The sequence below is a fragment of the Plectropomus leopardus genome, chromosome 11, assembly GCF_026936395.1.
Source record: "Plectropomus leopardus strain MGB_pleo_1.0 chromosome 11, ASM2693639v1, whole genome shotgun sequence".
Taxonomy (NCBI): domain Eukaryota; kingdom Metazoa; phylum Chordata; class Actinopteri; order Perciformes; family Serranidae; genus Plectropomus; species Plectropomus leopardus.
This window is the reverse complement of record NC_142186.1, coordinates 21,531,867-21,557,680: the sequence shown is the minus strand read 5'-3', so window position 1 is coordinate 21,557,680 and position 25,814 is coordinate 21,531,867. Positions and strand designations below refer to the sequence as shown.

The 25,814-nt window shown below is 40.2% G+C and overlaps 1 protein-coding gene and 1 long non-coding RNA gene across 5 annotated transcripts in view; one reads left to right on the top strand and one right to left on the bottom strand.

The window, feature by feature from the left end:
* Positions 1–3,474: 3,474 nt before the first annotated feature.
* map7d1a (MAP7 domain containing 1a) overlaps positions 3,475–25,814 on the bottom strand; it is a 47,332-nt gene continuing 24,992 nt past the window's right edge. For 2 of the 4 annotated variants that reach the window (XM_042489644.2, XM_042489645.2), the window contains 15 exons: positions 22,915–23,078; positions 22,514–22,625; positions 19,116–19,220; positions 17,685–17,807; positions 17,424–17,569; positions 16,882–17,012; positions 14,817–15,055; positions 12,595–12,877; positions 11,644–11,824; positions 9,955–10,059; positions 8,377–8,427; positions 8,227–8,287; positions 7,020–7,095; positions 6,434–6,669; positions 3,475–4,457 (listed from right to left, as the gene is read on the bottom strand). In XM_042489644.2, coding sequence (XP_042345578.1) covers positions 4,447–4,457; positions 6,434–6,669; positions 7,020–7,095; positions 8,227–8,287; positions 8,377–8,427; positions 9,955–10,059; positions 11,644–11,824; positions 12,595–12,877; positions 14,817–15,055; positions 16,882–17,012; positions 17,424–17,569; positions 17,685–17,807; positions 19,116–19,220; positions 22,514–22,625; positions 22,915–23,078 — 2,024 coding nt within the window. In that variant the 3' untranslated portion in view covers positions 3,475–4,446. The remainder of the gene's footprint in view (positions 4,458–6,433; positions 6,670–7,019; positions 7,096–8,226; positions 8,288–8,376; positions 8,428–9,954; positions 10,060–11,643; positions 11,825–12,594; positions 12,878–14,816; positions 15,056–16,881; positions 17,013–17,423; positions 17,570–17,684; positions 17,808–19,115; positions 19,221–22,513; positions 22,626–22,914; positions 23,079–25,814) is intronic. The other 2 variants (XM_042489646.2, XM_042489648.2) reach the window with 1 other exon arrangement.
* On the top strand, positions 17,674–25,140 carry LOC148188256 (uncharacterized). The gene is made up of 2 exons (XR_015777918.1): positions 17,674–17,813; positions 22,954–25,140. It is a non-coding gene; the product is annotated as an uncharacterized LOC148188256 (long non-coding RNA).

Below are 25,814 nucleotides of genomic sequence, written 5' to 3'. Positions count from 1 at the left end.
TTCAGCATAATTACATACTATACTGTGACTTTTTTTAAACATTCTGGATGACATACTAAATAATATACTATAAGTGTTTCTCATGTTGTTTGACAACATATTATACTAAGACTTTGCTTTCATGATTGTGGATGACAAAGCATACAATAGCTTTTTTTCACGATTTTGGTCGACGAACTCTATTATGACTTTTCAATAAATTTTGGAAACGTATTATACCATGTTTTTTTCCTGATTGTGGACAGCACACTACACTATTACTTTTTTTTTATGATTTGGAAAACATACTCTACTGTTCTGGCTTGTTTTCTGACTTTATTTAAAAATATTTTGTACAACATACTATACTGTTAAATTTTTTCATGATCTTGGACGACATGCATTACTTGACTTAGACAATAGACTACACTACTATTACTATACTGCGACATTTTATGGCACATTATAACTTTTTTTATGACTCCTTTTGCATACTATTACATACCATGACATTTTGGTGGCTGACTATACCATGATATTTTCATTAAATTCTTATGCTTTTTCCTGAAATGTATTCATGTCATACTTTACCAAGACTTATATATGCAGTTTTTGAGGGCACACTATACTATGTGTTTATATATATATATATATATATACATAGATATATATAAACATTGATTGCATATTATACTGTGACATTTCTATTCAATTTTTTCACATTCACGTAGTATGGTATTTTTTAAGACCTATAACATGCTTCTCCAACAAATGTTTTCCCCTTTGTCTAAGAATGCTTTTACTCAATGTGCCAAGCAGAAAAATTTCAGGACTTTCAGCTTACAATATTGTTAATGCAGAGTGCAACACTCAAGTCAGACTCTTTAAATACTTGAGGTTTTTTTGGAACATCATACAGTCAGAAAGTACTTCATCAAAGAATGCCCATTGCCGACTGGTTTGACAGTGATCCAACAGCTGCCTGTGTATAATCAGTTGCTCCCTGTCCCTAGCGACCACCCTGATAGGATTTGAGGCCTTGGGCTGTGTGTGCAAACTGAGGGGAATTCTGTGGTACCGAGGCCCCGTCTGATGGGGGGGCGCTTTTAAATCGTGCCATCTCCCTTCAAAATAACTGAGAGGTTGCTCTGCTCTGAAAGCTCCAAGGGGGATCAAGAAACAGCCTTGCTGTGAGTGCCGGCCGTTCTGCGGCCTGTCATTAATGCACTGCCATCTGAGAGCAGCTGTGTGAAGAGAGCCTGTTGCTGAGCAGATAAAGACAGGTCAATGTGAGACAGGGAGGGGGCGTGAGCATAAACACTAAACAGAGGTTGGGGCAGTGGGCTTTTGATGGTTGTGGTGTATTCATAACTAGCAGTGGTAGTCTTATCTGGAGTGGGACTCCTAGGTGTGACCGAGCCCTGACCCATCTATCTTAAAATGAAGGCAGAGCAGGCGCACTTGCCATTCTGGAACATTTGCAAGATTCCTCTCAGTCCTCAAGTGTAGAGATTTATGTCTGAAACAACAGTGAGCTTGTGTCCATAAGCAGGCTGGCTGCATGCTTATTACATTAAATACATAAACACAGAGGTTTGACAACAGGCCCATAAAGTCCTCACACATGACAGCATGTGGTGTTCTTTTTTTTTTTTTATATGACCCTTAACAAGAAGTTATTCATCCTCAACCAGTGAGGAGCAGAGTAAGAATAGTCATGGATTGTGACACCTCCAATGGACCCATGAGCACACGCGCATTCTGCAGGGAGATAATAAATCAATCAAAGTGGCATGAACAAAGGCGAGGGGAGCACTACGAGGTAGTCTGACTGACAGAGAGCAGATTCATTCATTTATCTTTAGTGGCTTTTGGATCACCTTTACCCATTGACAAATACTTTTTTAAAGTCTGCATCTATGTGAATTTCTTCAGAGACTTGGCACTACTCAGCCTGTAACTGTGCACTGCCTCGCTGACACCTCCCTAAAAATAGTGCCCACTAATCCTCAGGTCCCCTCTGAGAAGCACTACACATTACCAGGGATTGACCAGCACATCAACCACACCAATACCAAAAAAGAGATTGATAATTTTAAATATATCTGCAGTTTTTTTGTTGATTTTTGCATGTGAGCATTTTCCATGTTGTATCAAATTTAAGACTCGGCATGAATCCAGGGAAATGTGATATATTGTCTGTCACCTCCATTCTACGGTGCTGCACCCTCTGGTGGGGTTGATGGATACAGCTTTTAACAGCATGTGGAAAACTGTGGTAGCTAAGTACTGAGATCATGTTGTCGAAACTTGCACTTAGTGTCAGCAGGGGTTCACATCTTTCTCAAGCAAGCTCTGGAAGCCAACTGGCTGTTGCAAATTCAAGCTGTGAGCTGTATGAGGGGATGTCTTTGCAAATCTAATGGACATAATAATGCCTCATTATTTGAAGTTACAGAAAAAAAGCATTCAAAGCAGTGATGCAGCCAAAACTGGAAAATAAGTTTGTTATTTTTACAATACTATACCTACAAATTATCCCTAAATCAGCCAAATGCTTGCAATAGCGTTTGCAAATTTACCAGTTTCCAAAAAAAAAAAAAAAACTGTCACGTTACATCATGTTAATAGCTTTAAAAGTACAGGTCTCACTTACTTTAATTTTCTTCACATGAATGCTGGGTCTCCTTACTGATAAATCTTAGCCTTTTCCCTGTTTTCCTCCTTTGGGGTTTCTGTTTCATTTTGATTAATGCATTTCCCTCTGAAAGGTAGTTAGTTAAACTGGAGTTTGCATGCATTGCTCAGAGCTTTCCACTGCATGGTGATCAAATCTTATGTAGCCCAGTGGGAGTCAAGAGGAAATCGTCTGTGCATCACAGGTTCAAGTTAACAAACCCTTCCTACTGCGCTCTACATTTCACAAGCAGCTATAAGTCATTTGTACCACGTAACTTCTACACGATGATCAGTGTGTCATGACATAAATTGTGTTTATAAAGAAGTAGTCAGCTTGAAACAGTGTGCCAGGTCCCCTGCTGGCCCCCAGTACAGTGAAAGGGGGCAGCAGATAGAGTGGCATGCACCCCCTGTAGGGATTTTGTAAAGAGAGACCCAAACTGAAATGGACAGCTGAGCCAGCTCACATGCCTTGTACATCAACTGTAAGGCCCTCTGGTACCATCTCTAAATGTGTTTTCCTGTGGTTAGCATTAGTTTGCAGTCCACGATTTTCAGTGGGAGGAGGTATTTCCCCTCAAACCTCACAATATTATTGAGCCTCAGGAGTAAGCAGGTCAAACTATAGAGCAAAACATTTCCACACGGTCAAATTAATAACAAATGATGATGAATTCCTCTGCCTGTTTTAGATAAATGAACCTGAGAACACTTAACACTGAGATTCAACAGTGAATTCGGAACATCTGTATCATTTTCTCTCCCTGATTTATCACATGCACTGTTATTCAAGACAAATTCAACCTAGAGACCGCAGACTGGACAACTTGTCTTTAATAAGACTTAAGATGCTCCCAATGACCTTGTAACGCACATCAAAATAATTAGAGCATATACACGCACCAGCATTTCAAATACATATGAGTCCATGGAATCTCAATGCAAAGGAGAGAAAATTTAGCCATGCTTGCACATGAGAGAAAAAAACAGCTTTTACTGTTTAATTATGGAGTAAATCCCTCATACATGGATTTGACCTTAAATTACTTCTGGTTGCGTAATTGTGAAGGTTGCACTCTTATTTTTACATCCAGTTCTGCGTACATTCAATCATAGCTGAGGTTTGAATGGACGATATGTTTACGCACAGTAAGAAGCTGTTGCTTGTGAACTTACATTTCAAATCTCTTTCCAGATTTCTCAATTTAACTTTACAAAAACTGTTACAGGTGGCTTTTTACAGACCAGGATGTATAATACCTGTGTTTAACCTAGAGGGTCTACTCACAGCAGAGTAGCATAAAATGACTCCCTTTCATGCGACTTAAATTCACAGACCCGTCCCTCCTTTGTCCGTCACACGCAGTTAATTTACATTATTCACAAAAATGTACCCAGTCTTTTATATTTCTCTTTCAGTTAAATAACTAAAGAACAGAGAAAACAAACATTTCAGCTTATTGTAATAATTACTCAGCTGTATTGTAATGTACAAAGGATGATACTGTCGAGAATTAAGGTGCATGAAATCGGTGCCACAAAGATCTTTTACGAATGTTAACTCTGATGCACCTTGTGTGGTATGCAGCAACACCTTTCATCCTGTTTTTGTGTCCTGATGATTGGTCGTCATCTCCTGTGGCCCAATTCATCTTCTGAGAGAAGTATGTTTGCTTTGAGGCGCTTAGAGAGAGGTTGGCACAGGTCACAGGGTTCCCCATGCGAGTGTTGGCAGGGCTGGGAAAGGTCAGTGACCTTAGGCGACGAGCACTTCAACACTGGGACGTGTCACAGGACCTCTATGTCGAAGGCAGAGAGCAAAGGGTTAAGGGTCAGCAGCCATACAGACAAAACAGAGTAAACCTCTTTGATATGAGTAATGACATAGTCCATAAACCTCTGACCGGGTAACAATACTAAGTGGAAAAGGATGTTGAACATGTTACAGAACGCATGACCCCGGTAACATTTACTGTCTTGTTTACAACGGAGTGATGGAAGGCCTCCAGAGAAAGTCATTTTATAGTCAAATATGAAACAAGTTTGCAGCTGATCTAACACTGAATTAGCTGACTGACAACAGCACATGTGAGGCAGAGATGGGCTTCACTCTTAACAAGTACAAACATTCAACTAAACTCTGGAAGTACGCCACGAAATAAATCGACGACCTATGAAATTACACTCAATCAGTCTCATATATCAATAAACCCTCATCGCAGCCCTCATAAATATCCCGCCAGGCCAATGGTGTCTTAAGTGTCCACATTAACAAGAGTGAAAATGAGAAGAGAGAATGTTCACTTGTTGTATGACCAAGTTAAAGCCAGTTGCAGTAAAACAAAGACATTTTTTTTCACTGAAATGTGATTTCAGGAAAGACCTCAGACACTAGTGAAGGTTTTCTGTTTGGTTTTCGCAGTGTTTATGACAGCTGGTTTTCTTCAGGCCAACAGGTGAAGGTTAAGCTCAAGTAAGAAGGTTAGGGTGAAAAAGGGAGTAGGGTGCTGCTGACATTGCCGCTGGGAAGGGGGGTTGAGTGAAGAGTGATATGCTGTTTAATTGCTTCGGGGTCCTGTTTCTAACCCCTAGCAGTGAAGCACTTGTGGATAGGGTCTCTTCATCGCCTCGGCTATTCTAGGAATTCCTCACTGGGTGCAGGCCCAAGTCAGTGGAGCTGCTGAATAAAAGCTGTCATCAGTATAAAGATACCCAACGTCTCCTCACCCTTTCCTACACTATTTCTTCCATATCTCATCTCCACCCCTTTGCGGGTGTAAATGGAGTCTCCATGCCACACCATCCTCTCCTCAGGGGGTACTCACTCTCCACGGGGAGATGATCTGCACATTAGATGAAGTACAAGTTTAAGTTCGTGGTCGCCTCATGCCAAGAACAACAAAACTAACTATAGTGCTGTCTGTGCTGCAGTCTTTTTTGGGTAATGTGAACTTGGCCAAGTGTAAAACCAGCTCAGTGCAAATAAGCATACAAACTTGTATCAAGTGAACCATGGCTCCGCCTGCTGCTACTTTTTATTAGGGACAGACCAGAAAACAAAGCATACAAATCATTTAGTTCAAAATGTGGCTTTTTGGCACATAATATTTAGGATAGCACCTGTAGTTGGGTTTTTGATTATACTTTTTTTAACACGTTTTTGTGAATTTTCTCCTTTTTTGGATCAATAAGCTTTATGTTTTCTCAAACCCTGGACCAAGTTAGGCCCTTTCCTCATTCACAGGAATTGGCTGTATTTGCATTGTATTTGCATTGCTCTTTACACAAGGGTTGTCAGTTCTAGTAATGTTGTTTTCTGTAGCCTGACACCCATTAACTGCTAACTAACAGTTAACAGAGGCCAAGAAATAGTTCCTGTAGCATATACCTCCTTGTAACCCCCCAAATTACCTTTTTTTACGCATCTGTTTCTATATGGAAAAAAAAACAAACATTTTACAGTGTTGGTTAGTGAGCTTTACAAGTGGTGGTGGTCTAGCTGTTTCTCCCTGCTTCCTGTCTTTATGCTAAGCTAGACTAATCACCTGCTAGTCATAGCTTCATATTTTAAGTACAGACATGTGACCATCTTTTGTGGAACTCACTACCTAAACACTTCAGACTTGAGTTGGTAAGATTATTTTTCTTAGCTTTATTCTTCCTTTCGTCTTCTTCCTTTCACATTTTTATTGTTAATTTTAGATTACTTTAAGTCTAAAGACTTTGTCGTCATGTTTGGTTTGTATTGTGGTGTCTCCCATTTGCAGCCCTGTACCTGCAACATGCTGAGGCTTCATTGGGCCTGCCTTTTTCATGAATGGCTCCTCGCTGTCAAACGTAAGTATTGGCTCGGTGGCCATGCTGGTCTCAGACTTATCCCGTGCTCCATTAGTAGTGTTTCCATGATTCACGAGATGAATGATATCTCCAAAGTGGGCAGTGTCTCCTTTAGTAGACAGGCCGTTCTCATGTCTCGTAGGCTGGACCCCATTGACTACTTGGACTGAAGGGCTGTTAAAGAGGAAAGACGAGGAGGAACATGGCTTTAGTTATGATGAGTGAGTCATTCCACCACCGTCCAATTACAGGAGTCTTTTAAAAATCTACCCCAAGAAGGGTATTCAAATACAAAGAGTAAACATTTCAAGAAACCGAATCTCTCCCAGTATTACAATTGTTTACTGTTGGCCTGAATCGTGTGGCTCCTTGTGTTTTCCATTGAAGTTTCTAACAATACAAACGTCCTGCAGACTTAACTGATAATTTTTTTGGCCCCAAGTTTTTATACTGTTCATGGTGGTCTTGCATCAACAGGAACACAAAGAAACTTTCAAAAAAAAACAAAGGAGCAATAGTTTTACCTTTCTTTGACGATGGTCTGTCCATTTTCTGTCTTGATATTGGGCACCTCTGTCTTTGGCTGATATTCAGCAGATGCTAGAGTAAACAAAGCCATTTATGCAGTGTGAATTACACACACCAACACGATCACGCACATTCAGCCTCGGTCTCTGCCATGCATGATCAACCACAGGACGACAAACACCATTAATGATAATCATAAAACTGTATCAGGCTAACTTCAAAAGGCAGGAAATGGATGCCAAATTTTCCTGGGGGCATCCTTCCTGTGTAACCCCTTATTCAGCTATGCTGAGGACATGGCTGTGGTTGAGACAGATTTCCACACCCCAGACTAGAATGGAAGCACGCTTGCCAGGCCTCTGACCACATCAGATGCTGGCTAATGTCTTCCTGCATTGGGGAAGTTGGGGAACTTTGCTACAAACAGCAAATCTCCCAGACCACATTGATCCCCTTCATCTTACTCATATACTATGTGACGTGGAGTGTGCGCATGTTATATGCTTCTTAATGTGTTAAAAACAATTAGAAGTTGTTTTTACAACTTTAAAGGATATGGGTAAGGCCTCTATAACATCACATGGGTCCTTATATTATTGCTTTTGTCAAAAGTGTCTTATAACTGCTGTGGGCTATTGCTGTTGCCCACTCTTCCCACGGCTTGGACTGCAAGCAAGCACACATGGGTCCTATTGTACAGAGAAGAGGAACTCAAATTGCAGCTGTGCAGGATATGAGGCAGATATAATCAAATAACCCTTTTATACAAAATTATCCGATGTGAGAATGATTCACATGGGAAATGAAAACAAAAGTACTACAGATACCTGTGAATTTGTTTATTCTAACATGTGGAAGATGTAGCAGAGGAGATATAGTGCAATTATGAGTCATTAAGTATCAGGCCAAAGGTGGGATAAATAGAATGAGTTCATCTGCAATGGTGTGAGTCAGACACTGTCTGAACTCTACTGTTGATGTGGATTTGCTAATTAGAAATCGCCTTCTAAATGGATTCTGGCCACAAATCATCTACTTTGTTCTAAATCCCTTCACAGATAACACATTAACAGGAGTTCAGTGAGGACAGTTACCCCTGAACGATTCCTGCAGATTAAAGGCTTGTTGTGGTTAATGAATGTCCTCTATTACTTGCAGCTGTTTTGTAAAAGGCAGACTGTTTAAGAGAAATGTCCTGCTTACCTTTGCTGCTTTCTGCCTCTTTGTCATTGCTGTTTATGGTAGGGGAAGACTTTATCTCTTTCTGTACAAATGGGAGATAGTAGTCATTGTCATTTTTACTGGAAAGTCACTGTTGTTTGTTTGTTGGTTTTAACTGAACAGCATATATACCTTGTCGCCACCATCCGTCTTGCGTGTCCTCTTCATGATCTCATCCAGACGCTGAGAAAAAAAAGTCGAATAAGACCGAGGATAGTGCCACATAGAAACAAAAACAGAACATATTTAGTGTTTGTTTTTAGATTTTCTATGCATTTTGTGCAATGGATCAGGGTAGATGTGTTTTGAAAGAGATTAGAGATTTCAGCCAGGTTGTTAAAAACTGGGTTGGGTTTAGTGGACTAGGCCTAGCCCACACACCTTGAAAGACTGTTTTGCTAAAACAGAGGTTGCATATTTCGCTGTTCATTGCTTAAAGAGGTTTCCCTGTGTTTTGCATGCCATTATGCTTGAAGTGAATGCTCCGAGTCAAACTGAGGCTCTTATGTCTCCAGGTGGAGGGCTGTGTCAATAATGATGAAGCAGCACGTGTGTATGCAGCTGGAATAACAGTGTAGGATGGTTGAACAGTAAAAAGGAGGATGGAGGAAATTGGAAAAGTCTATACTGTGCTAAAATAGAATCTTCTCTGTGTAATATGTATGCACAGAAGGCAAAGGTTTGATGCAAGATGCGACCTTCATCTGAGGACACAGCTAGCCTGGGACAGAGAGACCATAACTGCAGCTGCCACTCATAAAAGTGGAGCATTTTTAAGATCTAAGATTATTCATGGACAAAACACACTTATGTCTTTGGCATCTAGCCTCGCTGCAAAACCTCTGCCTCAGGACTAAAGATTCTTCTTTGTCTAATAAGCTGGGTACTTAAAACCACCTGTGCATGCTGAACACAAACTTCTCTTTGTTCAGGCTACTACAGTCAGTTTTGGTGAAGTCAGTCAGTAACAGTGTGTTGTACATTGTGAATAGCAAGTCTCTGGGGCAGAGGACATGCTGTTCTTGTGGGCTAATTCCAGCACGAAGCCAAGCTTGGGTTGGCGGAGCCAGACCTGGCAAGCCTCGATAAGAGCCTTCCTCACATGGAGAGAAGATGAGGAGAGGAAAAGAAAGGCTACTGGATATGTGGGTGGCATACTTGAGTAGATAGTCATGGCCACAGAACAAACACACAATAGTATACGTGCATAAACCCACACATAACTGGCACAGCAAGGTCTCCATTATTAAAGTTTATATTTAGCTTCATGCTCGACACACAGTCTAAGCCCTATTAAATCATGGCATGCAGACAACCGATCCATGATAAGCCAAAAACATCATCCATCTTGGTTTTAGGGACTCAACTTTCAAGCCTGCTTTTGTCATGTCAAACGCAGACCACAGAGTGAATGTACCCAAGAATATGATCCCTCCACTGGGGGAAGAGAGCTTATTGGAAATTGATCACAGTATTCATTTTGTGTTACTCTGAGTTGTGTGGAGTTGATGGCAGAGCTGGAACTTTTAATCAATCAATCAATCATTTTATAGGGTTTTTAATGATTTAAATCTAGGTAGGGATTTTTGGAAAAGGACTAAGGATTAAATGTCTACTTTTATTATTTTAAAATTGTGCTTTTCCGTTTTGAAATGGGTGACTTAAAAACTTGGCTGACAGAATAATGGGAGGACAGACGTATTGCCCTACCCTTTTCCTCTCCAGCCTCTCCTGCTCCTCCTTCTGGAAGTGTTTCTCCCTCTCCAGACGCTGCTTCTCCGCCTCCTCCCGGGCTTTAGCCTCAGCCTCTTCTTTCTGAAATACACAGGCGAGAATCCGACCACAATCTTAATGCCGGCAGAAGGGGGAGAAAAAACTCAGCCAAAATAACATGCCTTTTACGTAACAAGGGTGTGGTTGCTCGTTGCAATGATTGTTTACAACCACAAAAGGGATATTTTCCTGTACCTATGAGCCAAAAAGATCTATTTTCAACATTTACAGCCTCATGAAGACCATTCAAACTGAAATACAATACTTAAGCCTTTGCATAATTACATTGGATCATGTTTAACCACAAAAGCCACTATTAGTAATACACCACAAGGGGGTGGCAAAGCGCAAGTACCTAATACCACTTATAGAGATAAGACATGTTACTAATCATGTTACAGGTCTACCGGATAAACTAATTCTGTAATTTAGATCCATATTTCCTTTTTCAGTGGAAATGTTTCTACTAATTAAGCATAATTCCCCTCTGCTTCCCCTTAGCTACTCCACAAACACAGGAAGAGTCAGTATTGCCCGTTACAGTTATTTGACAAACTGAGAAGTCAAAAGGGCACATTCATTGTAGCTACCTGGTCATCAGTTTAGGTTAATATTTGCATATTAAGAACAGAAACATTCCACTGATGTGGAAAAACTGAACTGTGCTTTTGGTCCAGCCTGTTATCAACAAAGGTCAGTGTGAGGTGAGCAGCTGAGCCGAGACAGTAAACAAGTGCCTTTGAAAAAAACACCACAAACTTGTTTGCCAAAGACAGGGATGTCTTAAAGTTTGTGGTGTAAAAGGCAAAGTGCCTGGGAATGATGTGAAAAGTACATCCATGTGTGTCTTGACCTTTATTCCAAAGGCAGTAAGAACTGTCACAGTGGTGCTTAATAGTCCTCGCTGCTGTGCAAGTTCCTTTCACCCTAATCTGAATAACCAGACCTCTGCACTGCAACTCATTAAAGGAGTCCTTCACCCCTAAATGATCCTCAGTACATCAGTTACTCACCCTGTGTTACTTTCAGTAAGGAAACTTCCTCCACAGTGAACAAATAAACAGAGAAATTTTTTGATGAAATGAAGTCAGCTGAACTATACAAGTTTCACATCAGTTTAAAAACTCTAACACAACTTGCGTTGTATTATCCAAGTTTCATTTATCCAGTCATATGCTAAATATTTCCCAAATGCATGCATTATCGCGTTACCGTTACCATTTAAAACATGTCCGCATAAACTGTCTAAAGAACAGGCAGTTAGTGTGCCTGCACTGTTTATGCAGAAGTATTTTAATAGTAAGGTTTTACCGAAAATCCATGTGTTTGGGAAGTAATAAGTATACGACTGGTTAAATGAGACTTTGATTATACTGCACAAGTTGTGTGAGTTTGTAAACTGCTATTTTGATATAGTTTTGCTGTTGTTAAATGTGATCCCCTCTGACTTTAATTCATCAAGAATTTTGTGCTTTTGGAGTCTTCCTTCACAATGGAAGCATGCAAAAAAAAGTTAACTTCCTCACAAATTCAACATAAGACAGAGGAAATAACTGATATAAAAATGATAATTTGGAGATGGAATTATTCCTTTCCCTGCTTGCTTGGCGCTAACAGTTAGTATACCTGTTTTTGCATGCGTATGTTCTCCTCCTGCTCTGCTTTGGCTCTCTCCTCAGCCTCCTTTTCCTCCTGCAGGCGCTGTGCTTCGTCCCTCTTCCGCTGCTCCTCTGCCATGGCACGGGCCTCCTCCTCCCGTAGACGGCTCTCCTCTGCCTCCCTCGCTTTTCGCTCCTCTCTCAGGATCCTAAAAGAGTTTGGTTATAAGGATAAGTACTTTCCACAAAATCATGTGCCAAACACTTTGAATGCAGTAAACTATTTAAAATGTATATTATTCTATTGACAAGACATTTCCTTTTTTAGTTTACACTTTCTCTGCTGATTGACATCGAAGCACAAGCAACAGGAAACCAAAACTATTTAAGGGGATGGAAACAATTGGAAGTATGAGTGCCAACACGAGATCACATCAATTCCCAAGCTGTAAATAGTGACTTGCTGTGGTTAGAACCAGCCGACAGGCTATCCAATTCAAATGCCTCCACACATCATGGCCAGTGTTGAGTGAGGTCTTTTTCAGACATGCATGTGCTTTGAAATTGCATGGAGCCTTCTTGTTTAGTTTTGCTGATGTCCTCAGTGAGGTCTGTTTTACAAGATTAAAGCCGCAGCAGCATATTCTACACAAATAAACATCAGTTTTGAAGGAAAAAAATTAAATGATACTGGTGTCATTGCAACTATGCATTTTAATAATGGTTCCTGTAGTACCCTTTAAGGCCTCTTGAGATGGCTGACTGGGAAAAATAAAGTAACGGACACCTAAAAGACCAAAACTCATGAGTGGGAACACAGCTTGGGAATTACTGTCATTCAGTGTGGACACAGACGTGTTTAAAATTCCTCTTTTCTGTTCCACAGCAAAAGAACTTGACAGATGTTGGACTAGGCAATATCAACACTGCACAGACTGTCTCTGGTTGTGTTTTAAGGCATATTAAAAAACTCTCTGACCTCTCCTTCTCCTCCTGTTCACGTCGCTCCTGCTCCTCCCTCTCTCTCTGCTCTCTGGCTTGTCTGCGTTTCTCTGCCAGGATGCGAGCGGCCTCCTCGGGGTCATTGGTGCCTGCCATCGGCTTGGCTGATGGAGAGGGTGCAGGTGATGCTGCAGGGACAGAAGGAGCTGAGTGGACTGGCTCAGGTGAGGGGGAGGCAGTAGTGGTTCTAATTGGCGTGTTTGATGCATCCGGTGAGGCGGAGGCTGAGGCTACTACGAGGGCAGGAACCACAGGGGAACCTAAAAAGGGGAAAACTACTATTACAGAGGAGACAATAACACAGATATTGTGCTGTGTAACTCAACAAAAACCGACGTGATCATTTATGCTTCCCCACAAGTAACAACTTTTTAAGTAGTGCTTTATCACAGGGATGCCTATTGATCATCTACCATTATCCGTTATTAATAACTCAACTGCAGCTCTTTCTCCTCACATGCACTGTGAAACATTATGTCCCCAGCAACTGGAAAATGTAAACAGTCAAAGCTTCAGCCTAAGAACTTGGTAATTACATCATTAAGGCTGATTAGTGCAGCCTCTTACTGCTGTGTGTGGCTCGCTCAGTACATTCCCTTTGTTTTCATGGCTAATTAAGCCTGATGGTAATCTTTGCCTACTGCTCCTTGAAAGAAATACAGAGTTTCCAGAGGCTTGTTCAGTCTTTCCATTAGATACATTCTTCTGGCCAGTCACAGAAGAGGCCAAGCCAGACATGGAAGAACTATTTGGGTATATTACAGAAAATAAAATTCAATATGACTCAGCAATGGGGGAAAGCTACCTCAAATCCAGATATACTGTATCATTAGACTGTGCAAAAAGAACAGTTGATCACTGTGGAGATGACAAATTGCAAAAAATACAGATTATTCTGCGGTATGCTGCTCTACCAAGAAAAAAATATAACTCACCAACCACTGCTTTTTTATCATCTTGATCAGTTTTCTCATTGGTCATCACGTGACCTTATCAAGAAACTTCAATTACATTATTTCAGGTGGTCGACTGAAGATCCATACTTGGTTCAAGTGATGTCAACTGACCAAACTTATTACTAATATGCAGTTGTTTGAAAATGTCCCCTTTGCACAATGGCCATTTTAGCACTGTTTAAAAAACAACCTTCCTCCAAAATAACATGCCTGAAACCTTATATCACATGACCATTACTGTCTCTGAGCATGTGCATGTCAGTATTAACAGGAAGCAGATAGTGTGCTCAGCAGTTTGTTGCTTAGTTACATAAAATACTATGGAATCAGGGATAGCAAAAAGTATGATTTAAGTTTTCTTTGCCTGGACTGACAACCAGGTAGACCTGATACTGAAAGTGACAAGAGTATAAAGCCTTCAAGATGGCAGAAAATAGATTGAGAGTCTTTACAAAGCAAACACAGCGACCTATCAGAGCACTACTATAAGCATTATCCATTAGCGGAAGGAAGTCATGGCACTGGACAAGGAGTACCCACACAGAAAGGATGAAATCACAGAAGTATGTAGGTCTATCTATACTGTTTTGGCTTGACACATTGTGAATGATTAGACCTAACTGGGAAGCAAACATGAGTGTCTGTGCCATCATTTTCAAAAGTGCCACTTTTCACCTGTCCAGACTAAAGCCTGGAGTTCAAACTAAAATATCGTCAGCAGCCTCTTAAAAGGTCTCCATTTTAGGATGCCAAAGTGCCGTATGGATACTACGCGTAAATGTAGCAACAGTTATGGGTTTTAAACAAAAATGTTATTAGTGTGGATGTGGTCTTAATTTACTGATAGAGTATAAAAGCTGGTTGGAAGCTATGTAAAAATCTAGAAAGTGGATGAATTTTTCATTGAATTAAGAGTCCCAAGATCAAGCATGAATTTTCACACTCAAGCTCTAGAAAAAAAAGTATGAATAACATTATTACTGCTAGGGAATAGGCTGACAATAACTGATGCTACTGTGCATGGAAGAAATTAAAAACAAAATTAACTTAATTTTAATGGTTTCACCTCACAAAGTACCTGAACCATCACAAATTCCTTTTTTGTGCACTGAACTATCATACAGGAGCTAAACTTTGTATAGTACCAGAGTTTAATAGCAAGTCTTGACTGATGCTTGTTTAGCATTTCAGTCCAGTGCAGTTTGAAGTAAATGCCATTATAACCATAATTTGTTCTACTCACTCTTTCTCTGTTCGGGAGTTGCGGGCCTGCGAGGCTCCTTCACTCTTTCGAGGGGGATGGGGGAGGAGGTGCGATGGTCTATCCTGGCAGGGGTCCTGGCTCTTTTGGGCCGACCCTTAGGAGTCGATGGGCTTCCACGTGTTGATGGAGGCTTGGGGGAGGCAGCAGGGCTCGGAGAGGCAGTTCTGCCCTTTGGCGTAGCTGGCGATGATGGCCGTTGTCTCGATAAAGGACTGGGACTGGAAGAAAGGAAAATACAGGGGTAAAATTTAAGACTGATGGGAAATTTATCAAAAATGATTCTCTCATGCATTTATGCAAAGTGGGAAGCGTTATTGTCTTAGACCTGAGCTGTTATGTTTGTTTCAACCCAGACACATGTCCTGAAGAAACCTGACTTCAACAAACAAGTTCACAGCAGACAAAGCACTCAAATATTGCATCATCACCCTTAAAGTGCATTACTGGTCAGCTTCCCTTCTGTACTCAGGCAGAGCAACACTTGAAGGGGAAACATCCATTATGCTGAAGAAGATGCTTTTTTCCTCCTTGCCTCTGGCACTGATGGCCCTGACAGCTCTGCCAAGCTCTTTGTTGCCTTTTTTGTTGAGTCAAAGGAACTTTTTTCTCCTATTCCATCCCTTCTGTCATGGATGTCATTTATTTCAATGGCCTGGGGATACAAGAGGAAATGACCACTTGTCCTGGGATCTTTTACTTAATGCCTAGGCTCAAACAGTGCATGAATATGCAGTCATTACCAATGCAGACGTAAACATGGTCACTCTGGCTGACCCAGCTGTCGACCAAGTCAAGGGGATGTAAGGTTAACCTTGTTTACAATATGGGTTTGGTGATCATGTCTATAAATATGAAAACAGCAGCTCATTATATGTCAGATTATTCACTTGGTTCTTAGTATGCCGTGTATAAAGTATTTATATATTTTTTGAAGTGGAGATGGTTGCTTTAAATGATATACCTTAAATGGTGATTCTGGTGTGCTTTTCAGTTGGAGCTTTCATAAAGTTTAGTTTCAATTGTTCATATTCAACCTAAGCTTCCATTATTGAGGGCTGATGATTTTTTTTTTAAATCATGCCTTTTAGTTTTCTCAATTGATTGACGTGCACTGTATTTAATATTCCAGAAATATGGAAAACCGAGATGGCATTCGTCAACTTCGCTTTGTACATCAAAGAGTCCAAACTTCAAAGATATTCAATTAAACGAAATGGAGAAGAGCAGCAAATCACGTGTCAAAAATTGTCTTTTAATTATTGTAAAATAAACTGTCTTTGGTGTTGGGCTCCAGCTTTTAATTATATTTTTGACACTTTGTACTCTAACTGCTGCACTGAAGAAGATAATAAACAAATCAATTAATTGCTTATAAAAAAATGATTAACTGCAGGCCTAAACATATAAAAACCTCCATGTGTCTTCATGGTATATAATAGAATGGGAAATTGGGAGCAATGTTAAATCAGGTGAGGGGACAATGACTGCAGCTCACCTTTTTCCCTTTGGATGGCAACAACGAGTCAGTCACTTTCTGTTATGGCTCGTTCTTTGAAAGTCTTTTAATCCTGATAGGGCTCTGCTTCTTGACTCACACATTAAAAAAAACTGTCCAAATTAAACACTGCAGTTGCTCATTCCATTGCCTTGATTTAGCTAATTAAATGTCACTTTGGGAGAAAATTAAAAAAGAAAAACTTAATCTGTCTAATGTGAGGTCAAAGACTGGGCCAATGCCCTGTTCTACACACTTGTTTTTTTTAAGACAAAAGACTCAGTCCACCCCCCTCTATCACAGCTGATCATCATCTGAGTTATCACATTGCTTAGGTGTCACTTCATGAATCAAAGGAAAATTTTTGGCAGATTTAGCAACCCATGACAATATTAAATTTAACAGAAAATGGCTCTATCACTCTACTCCCAACATCAGCAGTGGTAGTGAACAATATCCTAGTTCCATGAAATTTGAGCCAATAGTTTTCACATGATCCTGCTGCTTTGTGTAGGTAATAGAAAGGTAGCATTAAGATGTATGTTTTACCTTGGTTCGGGTCTGTGTCTCATGCTCGGTAGAGACTGTCTCTTCTTAAGCACCTTCACTTTGGTGAGGGCACTTTTCTCCTTCTCATTCTCCCGCTCCTTGTCCTTCTTTTCTTTCTTGTTTTTATCCATCTGAAATGATGAAAGGAACACAGAAAAGGTTGACAAATTTTAATCTTTTCATGTGTCTTTCAAAACTAATGTTCAGTTAATGTAAAAGCAGAAAATTACTTAACATATGCTATAAGTTATTATAAACAACATGCAGGAAAAGGAGTCTGATCGGGGGCCATGTTTTGCTCTCTTGGCAACCCTTTCTCAACAACAATCCAACAAAACCAACATTAAATTTTCACTCAGGTCGAGATGAATGGTAAACTCACTCGCAGAAACAGAATCAGCTGTTATAAATTTCATGGCTGTTTAGCTACACTCCTACTTTTAAAAACAGTTCACTTGTTTTAAGTCTTTCTGGAGACCAGGACTATACTTGACTGTCAGAAAAGACAAACACAAGGTAGAAAGCTGTTAAGTCAGACTTACAGGTGTGGAGCTCCGTCTGTGTTGGCGCTGGGTAATGTCGGGTGTGCTGGATGTCACTCTCCAGCGGTCGGAACAGCGGTGGTGGGGCTGGTGGGCACACAAGGTGAGGGGACTGGCTGAGGCCGAACGGGGACAGAGAGGAGAGTCTGCAGACAAATGTCACAGAAAATTAAAGCCTGCCAACATTCACACAGTAGAATTATTTACTGTAATTGTTGTAAAACATACTAAAGTAATGTCCTTTTTTTGTTTTTAACTTACGACCATCTTTGCCATTGGTGAGGACGCTGGCAGCACTTCGGCTCCTAGCGAGGAAGGACAACGTTGGCGTCATCAGCCGGTCGACTATGCTGCTCTCCCATGGACTCAGAGCAAGGCTACGTGCTGCAGGTAGGAAAAACAGTATGTTGTTTTTTTTTATCATCTACAAAAATATGTCTTAAATTAATGTCCTCAGTTGAACCAGAGCTTTGCTGCAAGTATATATCACACCCCAACTGTGATCACATCTGAAGGACCATGGAATTAATATTTGCAGACACAGTGATAAAAAAGAGTTGAAATTAAAAAAAAAAAAAATACAGTTATTCAGGTTATGGCACATGTTGCAACATGTCTACAAGCCATAAAGACCCGGTCAAATATACAAAACCCCACTAAAGACACCTCAGCGCCACCCAAAGAGATTACGGGAGACAGAAAATGAGCTCAGTAAATGTGTCTACTATAACCTTGGGCTGTAGTGGAACCACCCAAGAGAGAGAGAGTTATTTGAAATGCTTGTCTAGACAGTGAGTCAGTTATTTATAACCACAGCCTTGAGCATACAAGCAGAGAAGCAGAGAAGAAGAAGACTTGAGACTCATCAGTATTTATTTGGGGGAGAAACTTCCTCCTTTGGCTTCAAGGTGTAGGGCGAGGAGGATGTTGCAGTGAATGCTAACAGACAGGGTGTGTAAGTGCGCTCGGGTAGGGAGGAGAACGACAAGAAGGGCAGAGTAGTTACCTATCTATTTTCTCCAGCAGCACAGAGGAACAGTACCTGCTCCGGGGGAGTTTTCAGAATACATTATCTCCTGAAAAATGCTGACTCACTTGCTAACATTACTTTTTTCAAGCCTCAAAGTTTCTCCTTCTTTGCAGGAGAACACCGTGACCTGGTTAACCCTAAACCTTTTAAAAAAAGAGCTGCACTCATCCAAAGCATGAAGAAAGGTTGATTCAAAGAACTTGTCATTCATAAATCACACCCACCTCCATGTCATCTATTTATAATGTATGCGAGGCAATATAAAAGACATCCCTTATCCAGGTTACAGTGAAAATGAGCACAAAAGGATCAATTTGACTGTACAAACACATGAAATGACAATTACCACAAAATGACCCAACCAAAGGATAGTAAAAAGACAAAAGAACAAACACTGTACATAACCCATATTAAAATATGAGCATGCAGTGTATCAAACAAAATCCTGACCCAATTCTGGAGAGTGAAAAAAAAAGAAATCATAGTGGTTTTGGAAGATGGAAATGGGTCAGTTGTCAACCATCAGGCACACGAGAGGAACTAAAAATCAGGAAGGGAAAGAACTGAAAAAATAGAGGACGATGATGGACGGGTTCGGAGGCGGTGGCAGAGTGATGGACACAGTTTAACGGGAGGGGAGGGCATTCCAGATGTTGCCTTACTTCTGCTGGGGGAGTTCCAGAGCGTAGCGGAGGACTTGGACAGTCGCTTGTTTATAACAGAGTCCACGTGTTTGGGCAGGTTGACCGTTGACACAGAGCATCTGCCTAAAAAGCCAAGAGAGCGCCACACAGATGTTCACACAGGTCACATGGTTGAGAGAGGAATAGAGGGGGACGTTCTGTGGCGTCATGAGTTACGCTCGACTGATGTCTCTACAAACATACGCCCACACGCTGCAAAGGCAACAACAGTACGTACTTGTAATGTGAACAACCCCCATTAAAGCCAATTCCTGAGTGTGCTGACCATGTTTATAATAACATCCACTGGCTCAAACATGCACACACTACACCATATGTTCAACTAAGGTAGCCTTTAGGTGTGTAGGCAGCATCCATGGAATAAAACATGTCTAAAAGGCTGCAGTTTTTAAAGGTTCAGTTCACCCAAATTAAAAAGCGGCACTTTAAAAATTAAAAAAAAATGGAGATTTTTTCCACAACCTCAATAGAATTGAGGCGAATGGAATTTAGCTTTGGTGCTTTCATTATTACAAAATGACCTTTAAAAATGTTCAGCAACATTTCTTCCCAGAAATCCCCATTACCATATATAATCTGCACCGTGAACTGTCAACAGTTTCCATTGGCACTATGTCTTTGCTAGAGAAGTAGGTCCAGCTAAAACAGTTGGCAGTGGGTTTGTGGATTATCCAGAGTGGCAGTGGCATCTTTTCTGGAAAAAATAAATTGTCAATGAACACAGGGTTCCTACAGTTTAATGCAAGTTAGATTTTTTAAGAATATTTTAATGCCACTTGGAATGAAATTTAAGACCAATTTTACAATAACCCCCCAACTTTTTGCAGCACAGAGACAGGAATAGAATAGACCTTGGAAATACTTAGCAATTCTGTGTTTCTTACTCTGCATGTAGGATCTGGCTCCTTTGACTACTAGTTTGAAAACATTTTAATATGAAATATACCAAGCGTCATGAGCATTGCACCTTGTACCAGTTTCAGCCGTGCTGCCAATTTTTGTAAATTATTTTTAAAAAAAGTTACAGATTATTTTGAGAATTTACAGTGCAATGTCAGCAAAAAACAATTCATAAAACATTCTTCCCATGTGTTAGCATTTTCAAGACTTGAAAGATTGATTGAAGACGTTTTTATAGATTAATGAATTCAATACCTTTTGAGACTCTGCAGGAACCCTGGTATATTTTAGATTTTTATTGCTATGAGCACACCAAACTTCATTCAATTCAACACCATAGGGTAAGTGACAAAATATCTTTGGGTGAAATGAGCCTTTAAGGTCCTTCTTAAAATTTAACATCAGAGATTACTGAAATGTCATGCCTACAACACCAACTCCAAAAAGCATGTAAACCACACTAAGGAGGAACCTTTAAAAGAGCAGCTTTATTAGCTACCAACACATTCAAAGAAGAAAAGATACTTCAAAACCATAACAACAGGACAGAAGCTGCTAGGAAACATATATACATTTCATAGTAGCTGACATGAACTGGCACTTAAGAAAAGGGCAAAACCTCGAATCCTTGCAACCATCCATGTGCAACACTTGCATCTCTTCCAATTCTATATCCCTTTAATACACTGCAATCAATGAACACTGCTCTTTTCCCCAAAAGTCTTCAGACATGATTCAGAGAACATAATGGTAATGGAGGTACAGTATTAAAGCGGGCCTTGTCTATTTAAATGTCTCCATTTGAATAGACAATAAGGCAGTATGCTCTTCTGACAGAAGCCATCATGGGCACTTTGGAGCATTTCCCAAATAGCATCCCAAACTGTCAGCCATTCCACTGCGGCCTGTTCACGCTTGTTTGCTTTAGTCAACTGACAGACGGCAGACTGGTGAGGGAGGAAGGAAGGCAGAGATTGATTAGAGTGTCAATAATTCCCTTGGCATATGGCAGAGGCGATTACACGACATGAAGTAGAGCGCAGGACTCCTCACATTTAGAGCTTCAAGGTGGAAGGGCAGCACAAAGGATAGAGGCATCCATCAAACTGTTAAAACATCATTTCTACAGATTACCTAACCTCTGCAGTCATTGCATTATTAGACAGCATATCCAATTTGCTGCTAGTCGATTGAGGCCTGAGCATTGCAACTGATGCAATAAAGCATCTGAATGCATTTTCACTTTGTGTGATCAATAAATGGTCGTGATCAGCGGCTAATGACCCTGATGTAATGTTGAAGAGACACTCAGCCTGCTGCGACAGAGCTGTAGAAGCCGACACTTAGGAAATGGTACGTTAAGGTGAAAGAGTGTGAATGATGCAGCAAAGGCATATGAGATTAAAATATAACAAAACTAAACCTCCAGTGCTGTCAAAATCTGTTTAGGCAGCATTCCTGACTACGCACCTGCCAACATTGTGAGCCAAACTCAGCAGTGAGCATAAAACACAGTACATCTAACTGAGCCATCTATTTGCAGATGGGATTAAAACAATGTTGGTATAATTCACCTGAGCGAGATGATAATGCACTAATTTTAAGCTGCAATGCTTTTACATCTACCTGAATGGTTTAGTGGAAAGAAAAAAGACCAGAAAATGAAACAAAAACAATTTTGAAAACTGGTTAATAGTGTAGATTTTTATCAAGCAAATGCCAAACATTTGCTGTGTTTCTTGAATGTGAGGATTTTCTATTTTGATTTATTTTTACGCAGATTTAAATTACACAGACAATGCACGTTATTCAACATTTAGCCAGGTTAGCACAAGGCATGGGGGTTGTGGTCTGTTGGTTGGACAAAACAAGCAATTTGAATACACCACTTTTAGCTTAAAGAAACTGAGATGAGACATTTTTCCCTACTTTCTGAGATCTATCTAAATTTAACAAACTAAATGACTGAGTGCGGTCACAACAGTTTATTTATAACTCATCTCCTCCTAACTCACCTAATCTCCCTTCAAAGAAACAAGAAGTATTTGCAAGGACACTAGACAGCTATAGCAGGTCAATCATTGGAAGATAAATCAGTGATGTCAGTTCTGCTTTTGAGTTCATAGGTGAATCTATTAAAATAAAAAAAAAAAGATTAATCTTCAGTGAAAACATTGAGCTGCATGATGGCAGACTGATGCTAAAATAATTTTCCTATAATAGATTTAAGAGGCTAATGTACCTGAAACTAAAGAGCCAATAATGGCGAATAAATACCTATAACAGACAGAATCTATGGCCGGTAAAAGTGGAAATGCAGTGCATCGATTCCAGTAGAACATCCATTAACTGCCTCATATAACTTATAGGAGTCGGTCATTGTTGAAGGATTGCAGGTGGGTCCTTCAGTTAGTATTTCATGAGGATGTGTATCCATACTGGATCAGTGTACTCACCTTCTTTCTGACTGGAGTTCTGGCTTAATGCGCCGGCCCAGGACCATCTCTGCTGGCGGATTTCTGCCCACGTCTTCTTGGTTGACCTGTGAATAGCTGCCTCATAACGCTCCTGGAAGGATACAGGAAGAGATATCAGTCATTTAAACTCTCTAATGCTTCAAAGGCAATATGCAGAACTGCATGGCATAGTTCATCCTTCAGGTAAAAAGTATTCAAGCACCCTGCCTGGCTTTAGGTGCCATTGAGTAAAATCCCAAATCCCCTCATCTGCAGCTGAGCAATTTACATTTCACCTCAACACAGTATAAGAGAGAGAAAGTATGTGCAACTGTCAGCACTAAAACAACACTATCACATACTGAATGGATTATTTTTAACATGTCCTTGCGCAAACCTACTTTATTCTTCTCCAGTTTCTGTTTCTGTCTCTCCTCCAGGGCAGCTCGCCGTTTTTCCGCCTTGATCCGCTGTTCCTCGAGCTTCCTGCGGCGCTCCTCCAGCTGCTGCTCCCTCAGCTGCCGTGCCTTCTCCTCCTTCTCCAGCCACTGGGTCTTTTTAGCAGCTAAAATGGAGCAGAAAACATGGTCAAGAGAGTAAGATGTTACCGAAAGACTGCTAGACAAAGAAGACCTTTCTCTTCCTTCTCCTTTCAGGATACTGTAGCTAACGAACACATTCTCTTTGAAAGGTCTGTTACTGTTTAGCAGTGTGATAAAGGTTGAAAGCATCTTTTGAAAGGTTTTGGGTTTTCAAGGACAAGGCTTTCCAATTGAAAGCTGACAAAAAACATTCAAAAAGTCAAGCCTTTCTGATGGTTATTTTTTATCTAAAGCTGTCTTTGAAAATAAAAATGTTGCCCTTCATCTGAATCCCACTTTGTTTTTGGAAAAAATAATTTCAATTACTTGACTTTTCCACAGAATGGGCGTAAAGCTGAGTTTGACAGATACAGTACTTCTGAAGTGACACTTTTATACCATACTAACAGCATCAAGCCTCCATGTCAGCTTCAATAAACCACACACACTTTGATATGGAAATCATCTTGTTGTCCCTGAGCCATTCAAAGACGGCATAAAGAAGCATTTTGCAGCTGCCTCTCTGTGTACACAACTCACCATATTTCTTCAAACTACAAAGTCAAACCTCCATGAAGAATCGGCCTCTGCAAGGAGGCGAGGCTTAGCTCTCTAAAGCACTTGATGCAACAAAAGCAACTGGTTGTGGATTTCAGATTATGGTGACGGATCATTGCAGAGATGCTGGAGGCTAGAGGGGTTAAAATTTATTGGGAGGCACAGAGTTCAGCTTTTATCCAAGAGGGGAACAGAAAGCTGACTTATATGGATGCACTGCTTGCCAGAGCCTTGCGGCAAAGAAAATTTCTGCTGCAGTGCGTATCTCAGCTCATCGCAGCACGATGGTCTCAATTTAAGAGAAGCCACATCTTTACCTTCCAGTGTTACCAGTCTTTAGAGGTGCTACTGCATGTTAAATGCTTCATAATTTAATCATTGTACTGTGATAAGAACAGAGGAGGGGGAAACGGGTTCTTTAATGCACTTTATGCAATTTTAAATCTTGCTGAGGTTCCTGCAGCCCTCATCACATTAGTATGCGATTAATTTAATAGTTTATTGATTTGAATAATATAATCATCATCATCCATTCAGACATCTATCCCAGGGCGCCCAATTCAGAATATCTTAAACTGACATTGCTTTAATTGCATCCGTCAAATCTCTGCACTGACAGTGATCAGCGCAGCAAGCAGCATTGGAACCTACGATGGTATGACCATTAAATAATCATAAACAGAGTGCTGCTCTCACCCATGTTTATGAAGTATTTATACCATCCCACCAAACACAGAGGAGGCTGGACAGCAACATCTGTGCAGTCACAGACAATCCCCTGATGCAAGTCTTTCAAAGCTTCGCTTAAGCTTAACAATGTACCCAGAAGATGCAAGCTGCGATTTTCCAATGGTGCCCGTTTTACTACTAAACTAAGAATACTACTGGTGATGGTTGACAAGCCAAGATCTCTTTTAAGCTGATATTGTAAACAGAAGCTTTGGCAGGATCTTATCTTATATCCAGGTCTAACTGAGAGTATTAGATCAGACCCGTACCATCTGGCATGGCCCGGTGATCGCCCAATTAGACTGATCCACGCTATGAAGTGTGTCAAACTCATCTTACTGCTGTCGAGCACATAGTTGGATTAGACAACGTGGCATTGCTGAAAGTACAAGTATGATAGCTTAAATAAATCAGTGTCATGTCAGGATAGAAATCATGATTATGCCCTAAATGTTTACTAAATCATTAATATTTGGGAGAAAACCCAAATTTAACAGTAGCCAAGATAGCATCTTTAGACTCTATTTTACCAATTTTTCTCTAACTCTAAGGTAATAAAAAACTCAGACTGCATGATTTAAGATTTTAAGTAGTATTTCTGTCTATCACTAAATACCACAATGATGATGACACACCCTGTAAGACTACCATAGCTAAAAAAGGAAAAGAAATTGTGCCAAAGTTGTGAAAATGTATCATCACTCAGCCCTGTGTCTAAACATGTGAACATTAAATTACATATTTTCCCATTTCAGAACATTCTGACCCATGTGATTTTTTTTTGCCTGGCATTATAAAAGTTGTTTACATATGAATTTGCAGCCAAGATAAATCTGGCTGCAGCAGTGTCTCTATAACCTCTAATTTCTTTAGTAAAATGGTAACCATAGTGGTTTTGCAGCATGTGGTTCAAAAACGTCATCTTTAAATACAAAATCCAAGGAGTTAGGACGTGTCTGAAGCATGATCATGTGGACGAACAAAGTTCAAACTCAAGGCACGCTTCGTGGTCTTCTAAAGTATGTGAAGTGAGATTAAACTCTACTGCTTCATGAACAATAACATTTGTTTACATATAAATGATTAGTTCAGAGATCAGTCTATGCCTACATGGTTTTTGTCAAAGACACATTGATGATGTTCAGAGAGAGAAAAAGTTGCAATCAGATGAGATTTCTATGATTAAGAAAAAAATAAATGAAAGAGCCAAGATTTTGAAACAAGGAACAACATGAGGATTAAATGAATTTAAGTGTTCTAGAGCTGGGCAATACAACCAAAACTCAGTATTATAACAATTTGAACGCTGTGCAAAAAGAAATCATATAGCAATTTTTCTGACAGTTACTGCAATTGTGATATGAGTTGCAATTTTAGTGGGAATGTTAATTTTTGCATTTGATTTTCACTGAAAAAATGTAAAAATTATGATG